The sequence below is a fragment of the Trichoplusia ni genome, chromosome 27 (genome assembly GCF_003590095.1).
Source record: "Trichoplusia ni isolate ovarian cell line Hi5 chromosome 27, tn1, whole genome shotgun sequence".
Lineage (NCBI taxonomy): Eukaryota > Metazoa > Arthropoda > Insecta > Lepidoptera > Noctuidae > Trichoplusia > Trichoplusia ni.
In genome coordinates this window covers 2390656-2403554 of record NC_039504.1, presented here as the reverse complement: position 1 = coordinate 2403554, position 12899 = coordinate 2390656, and the positions used below count along the sequence as shown (strand labels likewise).

At 34.8% G+C, this 12899-nt stretch overlaps 1 protein-coding gene across 1 annotated transcript; it reads right to left on the bottom strand.

Moving 5' to 3' along the window:
• Positions 1–6164: 6164 nt before the first annotated feature.
• LOC113505903 (cell wall adhesin EAP1-like) lies at positions 6165–9618 on the bottom strand. Its single transcript, XM_026888773.1, has 7 exons — positions 9293–9618; positions 8925–8961; positions 8799–8840; positions 8473–8523; positions 7884–7961; positions 7171–7221; positions 6165–6682 (listed from the first exon to the last, which is right to left on the bottom strand). The coding sequence occupies exons 1-7, from the start codon at positions 9326–9328 to the stop codon at positions 6519–6521; spliced, it is 459 nt and encodes a 152-aa protein (XP_026744574.1). The 5' UTR covers positions 9329–9618; the 3' UTR covers positions 6165–6518.
• Between the last annotated feature and the right edge of the window lie 3281 nt (positions 9619–12899).

The following is a 12899-nucleotide window of genomic DNA, read 5'->3' as shown; positions in this document are numbered from 1 at the left end:
TCTAAAATACCAAAAATTTATAGGTATATATCTACATCGTAGGCGTTTGCCATGAAAACGTAAAATAACCTTGAAAATATTGTTGTGTTGTTATTGTGTTGTTCAACTTTATTATGCATATACTATACATACCTAAATATCTTACTCTTGAATCACTCTAACTATAACACAAACCGCATCACCTTTATAGATTGAAGCACATACCTACAGGCAGAGACAGATAACGGGACTAACTTTGTTTTATAAAATGTAGTGATAACACTTACAACTTTGCAATTGCAAAACAACAATTTGTGAAAAAGCGTCATTTTAGTATCCAAAAACATATAAAAGACGAAATCACAAATGGAATGAAACCCTCATTGTTATGTATCAGATGATTCAAAAGCCCTGTACGTATCTATCTCCCTCAAGACAGCCACTGAAGGGCTGGAAACCCTTGATAGAAAATTTAAAACCTTTATCTTTTAATTCATACGTCGCTTAGTTTGAAATTTGTTTATCGCTAATAGTTGGAAACTTTGATAGGGGATTTGTGGGGCCTGGGACAGCTTTGCGGTATGTGTAATGTTACTAGTAATTGTACATGAAAACATTTCGCACATTTCAGTCTTTCAGTGAATATTTTTATTCTATGGTTAGCCTTTTTTGATCATCGGTTAAAACGGGATTCCTAATTCTTAGTAACTGTCTGTCTGTCCTACACCAGGCCGTATTTCATGAACCATAGGTTGCTGTTAGAACAAAAAAATAACAAACCATGAAATAAAATAAAAATTTGCCTCTTCAATGGAATTCCGGCTCGCACTTGGCCGATCTTTTATCTTTATAAAAAATATCATAGAAACCGTGCAGTGTATTCATAAATAGTATTCACAGCTAATGACATTTTCAAGCACATTTATTATTTATTTTATAATATTCAACTCAAGTACACAGCTGCAAAATAGCTACTAAAATTATAATTAACCATTAATTTAAAATACAATATTTTCACAACACCATTATACATATTTAAACATACTCGGTACCTATTAATCCCTGCACAAAACAAATTATTCAATACTTTTAAATAAACAAATGAAAGCGTGCGACGTGTCGATAATTCAAAGTGATCGGGATTCCGTGTGACTGTATTCACGTTTCAGGGAAACCCTTGAAAATCAATAAAACTCGGTTTTCCCCACATTCCAGTAAACAGAGTCTCTTTTGATTATTGCATGGATATTGGTTAAATATTTTCATTTTGGATTTTTTTGTTTATTTGCAATTTTGCGTTCTCTTCGTCTAAATATGTAAATGTATTTAAAAAACATGGAACCCCGTAATACCTAATTTTATCCTTGTGTCGCAGGGGGTTTCTCATACAATCAAGTGACATGCACAAAGATACCCAGATTCAGGACAAGCATTCGTGGATCACACTCAATGCTTGTCCTACGTGGAAATTGAACCCACTATACTTGGTGAGTTCGTGTGGCGTAGTGACCTCTACAAGATGGCTATGCGTGCAGTGAAATGTTTTGTTACGAACACAACGCATGTATTTGCCTCTTGCAGCACACTTAAAATTGGAACAAATATAGCTTACTGCAATTTGTAAAAGCAACTTATAATTATTATTTTCACACGTGCTACAACATTCCCTCCATGCTAAATTTGATCAGCTGTTGTCAATCTTGTAAAGTAATTTTATGGTTCCGTACCAAAGAGTGAAAACGCCACCTATATACTGCGTCACTGTAGTCTGTCTATCACCAGGCTTATTCTTATCAACTGTGATCGGTAGACAGTTGAACAATACAAACAAAATATAAATGTCCGGATGTCGTAATGGCCCAGTGGCTAGTGGCCGTGACTGCTATGCTGAAGGTCATGGGTTCGATTCCCAGCTTCAGCCAGCCAGGAGAAACGTTTATGTTATAAACCTTGTTCTGTGACTGGTAGTAAACTATCTATAATGATGTAAATATTCAGATATATACAGTATATTTATGTATTAGTAGCATTGTACTCATAATACAAGCTTTGCTTGATTTGGAACTAGATGGCGCTGTGAAAGTTGACGAAGATTAACATGAAGTTTACAATATTGATTATAATCATATACAAAATATAAACAAAGTCTCAAACTTATTCTCCAAAGGATTCGAGGTTTTGGCTACAGCTCTTGCATTCTCGCAAGAACTCGCCTCTGCCAATGCCCAAGAGAATTATCGGCTAGCAACGTGATCTGATGGTCTGAATTCAAAACAGCTTGTTACAGTCCAAGCTTATATTATTTCTTGCGGGACATGTATGAAATAAAAAAAGAATACTGCCACAATTTGATTTATCACACAATATGAGAACAAAATAAACATTATATATAATTTAAAGAGCGTCAATATCTTCATCCCTGCCAAAGTCGGGAAAAGTGCCCAGAAGGCTGGCAGTATTACCACGTTGAATTTCAATGCTTCAATTGATTTGCTCTATTGCGATTTATTACTAAAGAATCGTGTTGCATTTGTTTTTTTATCAATCAGAGCTAAAATTACGACCTTTTTAGTCAGTCAAGTAGGTACGTAGTTACGTATAGGACGTATTTTTGTATACGGACGTATATAATATATAGGTTTAAAAATATAGATTTTCCGCAGCAAAACAAAGCAATATTAAAGCTGTTGAGTCTATTCATCTATTGGAATGTAATGTTCTACACTGCACCAGTTTTCACTGAAGACTGGACCCTGGAGGCCGGCTATTGCACTTTTATGATTCATCAATTGTAAAAACTTTAAGACATGGTAGTGAGGTATCTTATAAGGCCGCAATAGCTGATCAAAGCACACATAATATATATAGTAATATTATAAATGCGAAAGCAAGTCTGTTACGCTTTCACGTCTAAACCACGGAACTGATTTTAATGAAATTTGGTACAGATATAGAGTTGACCTTGAGAAAGAATATAAGATAGTTTTTATACCGGACTTTTGAAGAGTTCTCTTGGAAACGCGATATAACCGACCTCGACGCGGACGAAGTCGCGGGCAACAGCTAGTATTATATAAGAAGAACAAGAATGACGAGATACACAAAAAAAATACAGTTAGGTACATCAAGTAACAACTATGAAATGACTAAACATTTTTTTAAGAATCTGTGTAAAATAATTTCACAGATCGTAAAAGACAATCGCTAGTTACCTTAAGTAACGTGTGTGTCTGTTCAAGTTCACAAAGTCTGGAAGTTCTGTAAAGTCGTTAGCGGAACACACCCGGGCGGTCCATTGCACCCACGTAAAATATTGACTGGAAACAAGATTCACGAATACGGCTCGGCTAGTGAGCCGTGACTATGACTACCAGTAGTTTTGTCTAGACTTAGTTTTTCTTATAAATTATTGAGGTACCAGATAAAGTATATTTTACGAAAAAAAAGTGGTTCTGGTTTATTTCTTCATTGTTTTTTGATTGAATGAAGAATAATGTCAGTCGGGTTAAAAGTCTATTAGTATTTTAGATTAATTTTATAAAAATAAAAACAAAACTTCGTAAAGAATTACAAGCACAATATTATTTCCTGTTTTATTTTCTTTTGTCAAGTCTTGTCACAAGAAAAACCTAATTACTCTCATATCTAGTCAAAGCCTTATTGCTTTTTTCAAAAAAAGTAAAAGAAATTAAGCAATGTTAACCTTCTCTTCTTGTAGGAACAATACAAAATACTTTCCATCAAAGCAAAGAGTAACTGAATTATTGAAGTTTTGCCAACAAATTAATATTTAAAACTGGTCATCGTTAAGGGAGTCCATATTTTCCAGTAAAACAAAAGTATGATAATTATTTTTTCCTTTTGTAAGTAATCGCAATTTGAATCGCGACGTATCATAACTTAAGGTAAACCATCGCGCTCAGAGGCCTAGCTAACCAATTATTTAAGAAAAAAATTGAAACTATTGTCTATCGAAGCTTTTTCTAAGAGTTACCCAAAGGCTAAAAATTAAACCCGTTAAATAAGGCTTCGCTATCCGTCCGACTGTCACCAGGTTAATTATCTGGACAAAATCTTCTCAGGATAATGTATTTCGGTTGACGCTATCACGATAAATAAATTAAAATCAAAATCGACGTTAAGCAGCGCTTATTGCAATCACCTATTTTATCAGGGACCAATTTATAAAAAAAGTTTTATAAATTGTACTTATACGTAATCAGTATCGCTTATCAAAATTGCTCTACACTTTCTTTTGCTTTTTATATTGCCAGTTAAATATATATCTTCTCGTAGATCACATTACCAGAGTAGCAGCCCGCTAGTTTCGATCATCAGAAGCCAAATAACACGATCAAACGTTGAGAACTAGTTACCAAGCCATGTAAGTCAGTCCCACGTCAGATTATCTACGAAGGATATCTATCGCTCCACCGGCTCCCGACCGCCGATGAAAGCATTGCTTCAGCGACTGGAGTACAGAACTGTGTTCTAGTTACCTCACTAAGTGTTTTTGTGTCGTGGAATCCGAAGGAGTTTGGTTTATAGCTTTTATTACATTCCTGCATTGAAAGTAAAATATGTATAAGATTCGATTTCTCGCATTTTAGGTAAAAACGGAAGGATAATACTAACTTATCCGATGATGTATTTGTGTTGTGACTATAACAACTTATATTCAAGGTTAAGCAACTCCTGGTGGGGTCATAAATTCGATGGGTGATCAATGTTTTTTTTTTGAAAATTTTATTTTCTTTGGAATATTTGTCACGTATCCGACTCGCACTTGACTGTTGTTTTAGTACAGTGTTACAAACATCTGTTAAAATGAATGCCTATTTTTCCAACCCTATTGTTTACGACATTCTATTAAAAGTTACAATAGGTACAACGTTTAATTATATGACACAAAAGCTAGCAACAATAAATATATTGTTGACTTAGAAATAAGTAGAAAGTACAGACAAATTATTGTCTGTTTATTACCTAAACTTTTTGTTTCAAAATCAATGCAACCACAATGTAAATACGGTCAAAATTGATTTTTCAGCTAAAAGAATCGAACTTATCTTGCAAGAATCGTTTACCTTTATATACAAATACAAATGACATAAATTCCTAAGCGAAGGAGGAAATGAATGAATAAAAAAAGAGCATCGTGGGTAATGATGTGAAATATCAGTGGTTCACGCACCACGGCAGCCGCAACCATGCCGTGGTATACAGGGAGATATAGGTGTATATGTAGTTAAATCTACTGTATCTAAACATGTAGTCGTATATATATTATGTTTTGCTGATATAGGGATGATTTTGTATCCAATATTTTATGTTTGAGACACGGAACGGGAGCTCGTGTTGAGGAGCTCGTGGCTGTGAATCCATCACAGGTTAGGCTATGCTTGACGCAGTTGGTCCGTAGATGGGTGACCATCTTTGTCATAACGAGTTCCTCCGTGTTTCGGAAGGCACGTAAAATTGTGGGTCCCGGCTGTTATTCCTACATCTTTGACAGTCGTTACAGGTAGTCAGAAGCTTGATAAGTCTGACAACCAGTCTAACCAAGGGGTATCGCGTTGCCCAGGTAACTGGGTTGAGGAGGTCAGATAAGCAGTCGCTCCTTGTAAAATACTGGTACTTAGCTGAAACCGGTTTGACTGGTAGCCGACGCCAACATAGTTGGGAAAAGGCTAGGCCGATGATGACACGGAAGGAGAAAATTTTGATTGCCTGGGTAGAGTGGTTGTGGTCACCACGCAGAACCCACTGTTCTATCTTCGCGTAGGACAAGCGTTTGTGTGATCCACAAATGCTTGTCCCGAGTCTGGGTGTCTTTGTGCGTGTGACTTGAATGTTTGTGAAACCCCCGCGGCACTCGGATTAAATTCCTTAATTAAATCAAATATTTAAAATACAATACTAAAAAAGAAATACACAAGCTATTCAAATACTTTTTCTAAGCATTTTTTACTTACCCTTGCGGGAAGAGGCCTGTGCCCAACAGTGGGACGTATATAGGCTTATCGATGAAGCATTTATACCGTATTGCAATTAATATAGATCGGAAGGCCTCTCCTAGTATGGCCTCTATTCTATTCAAAGTACAAGCAACTATCAATTTTATGTTATTAGCAAAGCACTTATTTGACAAGAAACAGGAGCAATACTTTTACAATATCATGAAATACAGAGTAGAATATGTGTTCTTTATTTCAAGAAATAAATATGATTGAATAAGCAGCAAATACGATACAAAGCATTGTATATATAGAAAGCAATATTACAAAAAGAGCATATATAAAAAAGCATTAAAAATACATTCAAGCAAATACATCTTTTGTAGTCAATAAGCATATATAGACTGCGAAAACAATAAAAATATATGATGATAATAAAAATAAATTAATAAACATAATATGTGTATACGGATGACGCATAGATATATAAGCATATATAGCTTCGATAAACATCATATAAACTAAACAAAAGATTTCGGTCTTAACCCAATTGATTCAAGGGCTCTCATATTGGGAATTATATTACAGGATGGAGCCCAACAAACAGCCAAGATTGAGATCGACGTCCACACCGAGGAGAGATTTATTATTACTACAACCACCGCCGTTGTTACAACCTGAACCACCTGTCGCAGGAACTGTTGCTGGTACGCTTGGCGAACCTCCTACAGGCACAGTTGGTAAAGCTGTGAAAGAATAAGAGTTAATAAAACCGATAGCAGTGATAGTTTGTGGTATAACCTTTGGACTGCCAAGCCAAAGACAAAAGACTAACGTTTGCTGAGATTCGAAACTACAAGTTCAACGAATTCAAACTCTCAGGAAATAAGGTTGCGTTGTTTATAAAGCAACTGGCGGGTAAAGCCAGGCGTCGCAGATTCACTCTTGTATGAGGTTTTAATGTTTTCACTTTATTTATATCAAACTAACTGTTCCCCGCGGTATCACCCGCTTGAATACGTAGGTCCCGTTCCCAGTGCCTTTATATTGATGGGAACCGAGGTGGATGCAACAAATCCCTATCGTCGGTTAAGTATCCTTAAATTTTCTTCGGCACAATATTTATTTTTTTTCTTTCCAATCATCTTTTGTTGACAATAACCAAAACACAAAAAAAAGAACTAGCAAAATCGATCACAGGGACCAGGAAAAACAGGGATTCATTTTAACTTACTTCCTGCTCCAGGTACGGTCGGCAGGCTTCCTACAGGCACACTTGGTAACCCTGCGAATATAAAGGAAGTCATAAAATATCATACTCTTTAAAAACATTCCTAAAGTACTGAATGTATCAACGCCACAAGATATTCTAACATAAGAACCCAAGTACAAGACATATTTTTTTTGGGGTTGCGAAACCAAAGGGTGAACTTGACACCCTAATAGGGTTCTGCCGTCTATTCTATAAGTATGTATGTACGCTATTTATTAAAATGAAAATTACATAAGTTTATACAATTATTACATGATGCAACAGTTTACTCACGAGTATTTATCGGGGGTGCCGAAACTAGTCGGACACCCCCGATAAATACTCGTGAGTAAACCGTTGCATCATTTAATAATTAATTAGTCTCACGGTAGTTACCTATTATAAAAGTATAGTTTTTACAATGCCCCACCAAACCAGTGTATAGGTTTGTCTGTGGGTATATGTTCGTATCTTATAACTTGTGATGGACAACCAATTTTGGTAGAAAATTTATTTTTGTCTAACTATTTCACACCCAACTGAATTAAACTCGAACTCCGCTGGTTTTGTTGAAACCAATTCCTACTCACAATTAGCCAAATCGACTTCAACTGGCAAATAAATTTTAACACTACAATTTTGGCCTATGAGAAATAATAGAATATTGGCAATACAATATCGGCGCTTGGCTGTACCTCCTGTTCCAGGCAGCGTCGGTACACCTCCTGTGGCAGGTAGTGTCGGCACGCCTCCTGCAGGCAAACTTGGTAAACCTGTGGATAGGTAAAAGTATTTAAACGAAAGTGACTTCTCATGGGAGGTTAAACTGCTGCCTCCTCTTCTTTCACTATGATCCGAAGCCCTTGACGTATGACTTATTGAACTAAGATTAGTGATAACTTTTGTCCAACGTCCCAAGACGCTGTTCTTGTTTTATTTATTTCCAATCCAGCATTATAGTTGGTCAATCTACCAAATATATGTATTATCAAGCGATATAGTTACAATTTTTGACTGCACAGATAGCCAAAATACCAAGCCAAAATCTCTAAACCAGGTTTCTCTGTTTCGATCCTCTCTTAGGACTAGCGTTTGAGCTATCAGCTAATGCTTGTTCTGAGTCTGTATGTCTTGTGCACATACACGAAATAAATTCTTTAGAGGTACACGAAAACAATAAAGTTTTCCCTCCCGGTAAAGCAACTTGGCCATAATTGTTGAATTGTAACAAACGAATTAATTTTTAGACAGATATTAAATATAATATTATCATTAAGCTCATACCTCCTGTACCGGGAAGACTCGGGGTACCCCCTACAGGCAAACTTGGTACACCTGTAAACATGAAATAATGAATTATACTTTTAGCTGGCATTTTAGAAGCAATGGAAAGAAACGTTATTAAAATATATTTGAGCGAGTTATCAACATTTACTACATAAAAACATTACTTAGCTAAAGGGGCTATAATATATTAAAACATTAAAGGCCAATAAATAAACCTACACTTAAGGGGAACAGTGATCTTAGAATAAATAGCTATACATTATGACGCCTAAACACTGACTTATACATGGACCTATATTATAATTATTTAGAAAAATGTTTACCTGTTCCCGTTCCCGGTAAACTAGAACAATTATCAATCGGTACTGTCAACAAAAGATGTGAAATTATTATCATAGTGTAGCTTTATTTTTTGTTCAAAATAATCCTTATTTTAATTTAGTACATACCTGGGAGGTTAGGAGCTCCAAGCACCACACAGCATATCTGAAATTTTAAATGATAGTTTAGTGCATTAGGTTCTAAAGAAAATTATTTATCTGGTTCCAAGACCTCGAAATCAATTTAACAAAACAATGATAAAAATATACACAAATACATAGCAAAAATGTTTAAATTAAAAATGTATAATTCATAACAAAAATTTAATCTTAAATCAAGGCCCAAAAGTTTTGACCCCAAAAAATAGTATGTCGAATGATATCTTGTGAGTCTTCGTATTATCTATTCTAACTGGGCACAACCTCAAAAATACTCAAAATTTGACCCCGGAAGTGTTTTACGTCCTAGTACTATCTTACAAAAAGCCTCAACTCACCGCACAAACCACCAGAGTTACTTGAACAAATGCCATTTTCTGTCTTCCTATTTCGTAAAGGTTAACTAAAGAATTTTATCGTGTTTAGTTTATATATAAAAAATATACAATTGATTCTGGTGTTTATTTTGTAAGGCATTGTGTAGATGATTTATTAATGTGATTTGCGATATAATGGCCAGTTCAGTGGCTCTATGGTCTTCGCGGTCTTTTTTTAGTTTTGTGCAATAGACAATGCTTTCATGTGCAATAAAGAATTCATTGACACTGAACGTGACGTTTGTATGACGGTGACGATTCATGATAGCTTTCCGGTCATTGACAAGACTGATTTCGGTTAGATATTCTTAATGTATTTGAGTCCACATCAGATCTCTTGAAAATACTTGAAATCTCTGTGGTTATGCTCTGCACGATTTTAGATAAAGCAATCTTTGCATAAAGTATAAGGCAATGGAATAATATACCATTCATTTCCTAGTGTACGGTACATTGGGACTCGTACGTCAAAAATTGTTTTAAACAATATGTAGTTTAATGTAAACATGACCTAGAGACCTTCCCATGTAAATAGCGCAAAAATGGATAATGTGCATACTTCTTTGACTAGCAACGCCCAAGATAGCCTAGTGCCAGTTGACTGCTAGCAGACCTTTTAGGTTACGGAGTGAAAAGCTAAAGACTTCGAGCCACGGCAATAACATGATGCGAAGACAGCTGATTCAAACTGCCTAAATACACCCCCCAAAATCCCAGTTGCAGCAAGCTAAAGGTCAAGATCCTACATTGACAATGACCGGAAAGTTAACAAGAAACGTCACCCACCACCATACAAACGCATTCAATGTCAATGAATGGTTTATTGCATTTTAAAGCATTGTCCTTTGCATAAAAAGAAAAAAAAACAAACGAAAACTACGTCATGCCAGTGAACCGTGCATTCATCATAGCAAAGCACATAAATTATGACCACTTTCAACAAAGCTGTAAAATAAGAAAAAAATTGTATTGTATTTTTTTTATATATATACTGATCGCAATTACAATTCTTTAGTCAAACTTTTCGAACTAGGAGGGTAGAAAATGGATTTTCTTAAAGTTGCTTTATTGATTTCAGCGGTGAGTTGTTTTTTTTTTCTAATTAATAAAAATGGATCAGGGTTTCAAACGCATGGACAGGATTAGGTATCAACTGGCCAGGAAGAAAATATTGTCTCCGAGTTAAATCTATTCGAAATACAAGTATTCAATACGAGTATTATCATTGCGGATTTTTATGCTTATGATTTTCTAACGTTTTGAGTTTATTTTAAGTGCCTATGAATTCACACTCAAAATAAACTCCATACATTCACATAGATATATATGCAGACACAAGTTCTCTTTTATCTTACTTTTTTCTGTGCAACATGGTTTTTATTCCTCTTAGCTGTATTATTTCTATATAAATATAATATTTTGTTTGTTTCAGATATGCTGTGTGGTGTTTGGGGCTCCGTCGCCCAACCTCCCAAGTATGTAGTCAAGTACAACTGATTTTTACATAAAAACAATAACTTTTTTTATTTATGCTATTTTTTTTTACAGTACAATTTTTTCAAATTATTTGTTTAGTCTTGCATTTACAAGTATAAGATAGGATTCAAGCTTTGCTTTTTGAGCAAAGTTACTTACGAGTGGTCTAATATGGTCAATTCCGTGTGATTTTAATATTCAGTCAAATAATAAGCACCCTATGTGCTACTCCAAACAATCAATCCAATCTATCACTTTTATCAAATTTCATTTAAATGCGTTCCGCAGTTTTTGCATGAAAGGGTAACAGACATCCACACCTACACTAATAGAAACTTTCGTACTTTCTTTTTCAACTTCTTGATTAAGTGGTTTCCTATGCATTTTTCCGAATACCTCTATGACATCAGGTCTATTGCAAGCTTAAACATTAATTTACTATTTTCTGTTCCTAGGTTTACCAAGTTTGCCTGGAGGCACGCCCGGAGCAGGAGGTATTTAATATGCTAATTAATAACTTTTTTATTCTACACTTGTCAAAAAAGTAGACTTACAAAAGTTTACAACAACTGAAGTGGCGTTCTATACATGGATTTGTAGGCACGAAGTGCAAGTTCAATTCTAATGCAAGCAAATACCAATGTGACTTCTTCAAAGTTATGTACATGTTCAATTGATCAATGCTGGGAAGAAGCCTGTGCTTGACGTAGGAGTTTCGTATATGCCTCAATTGTGTATTTTTTATAAAAACTTGTTTTTTTTACAGATTGCGCGCCATCTAATCCCTGCACAGGTGGTTCAGGTTGTAACAACGGCGGTGGTTGTACTGATAATAAATCTCTCCTCGGTGTGGACGTCGATCTCAATCTTGGCTGTTTGTTAAGCAGTATTCTGTAAATGTCATTCCTTCCCAAATGAGCGTTCTTGCCTGAATTGGGTTAAGCCCGAAATCATTTATTTGGTTTATATGGTGTTTACAGACGCTTTAAATATCTATGCGTCTTCATATATATATTATGTTTATTTATTTAATTTATTATTTCCATAATTTTGCTGAAAAAGTCACTTACTTATTTATCGTTTTTTTACTTATTGTATAATTTATTAAAAATATAAAGATATTCCGGATTTTCTTTTCGAACCTTTTCTTTACGTTTGTATTAAAATAATCACCATAAATAGGTAAACAGTATGATATGTTTATTAAATGGTTTACAATGAACTAAGTTGACACTCATCTGGGTGGTCACCAAAACTGTTCCCGTTTGAGGCACACTTTCAGGTTGCATGGGATTTGAACGATGGTAAAACGAAACGTAGTTCAAAATTGATTTAGGATGGTGATTAAAAAATCTAATTGGTCCGTCGGATATTCTATTGAATAAACACTCAATATCCAGTGTTTACTTAAATATGTTTCTAGCATATTATATGTCTTATTTTGAAAAAAAAAACGCATCAAAGATATAGGCTAATTGTAAATTTGGCGTGAGCCTAGGCCAATTACGTCTCTTTCGAAAAAAGTATTAATAAGTGATATTACACGGGATTTCAAATAACTGTTCTTTTATTTGGAATTTGGAATAAATATTTTTTTTATTTGGAATCTGTCTTTACCTTATAGTTTTTTCTGTTATAATTGTAGGACAAAAAAAAATTACAAGACACCCCATAAACGACTCCTTATTTATTTATATTTTCTGAAAGGTAATCGATTAGTAGTGTCTTCTTCCTATCTTATAGGTGATGTACAACCTGGTGTCAGAATCTAATCGCCCGAAGGTCTGTGAAAGAAGGGAAGAGCATAAATTTTATTTCCATGATTATGTAACACATTTAAAAAATAGCCCCGGCTATTATCTTGATGATATTATTATCAGACCAATGCATGATGCATATATGTGACGAATCGTTAAATGAATTACATCGGTTTTCAAAACATCTGTTGTTTATTATAAAAATAGCATAAACCACCGATTTACAATATATCACACATTAGCGTCTATTGGAACAAATAAATAATGCTACCACCTGTGTTAACATGAGAAGTCAATTGTGCACTTTTAATATAAATAGTTACCGCGAGTTGGAT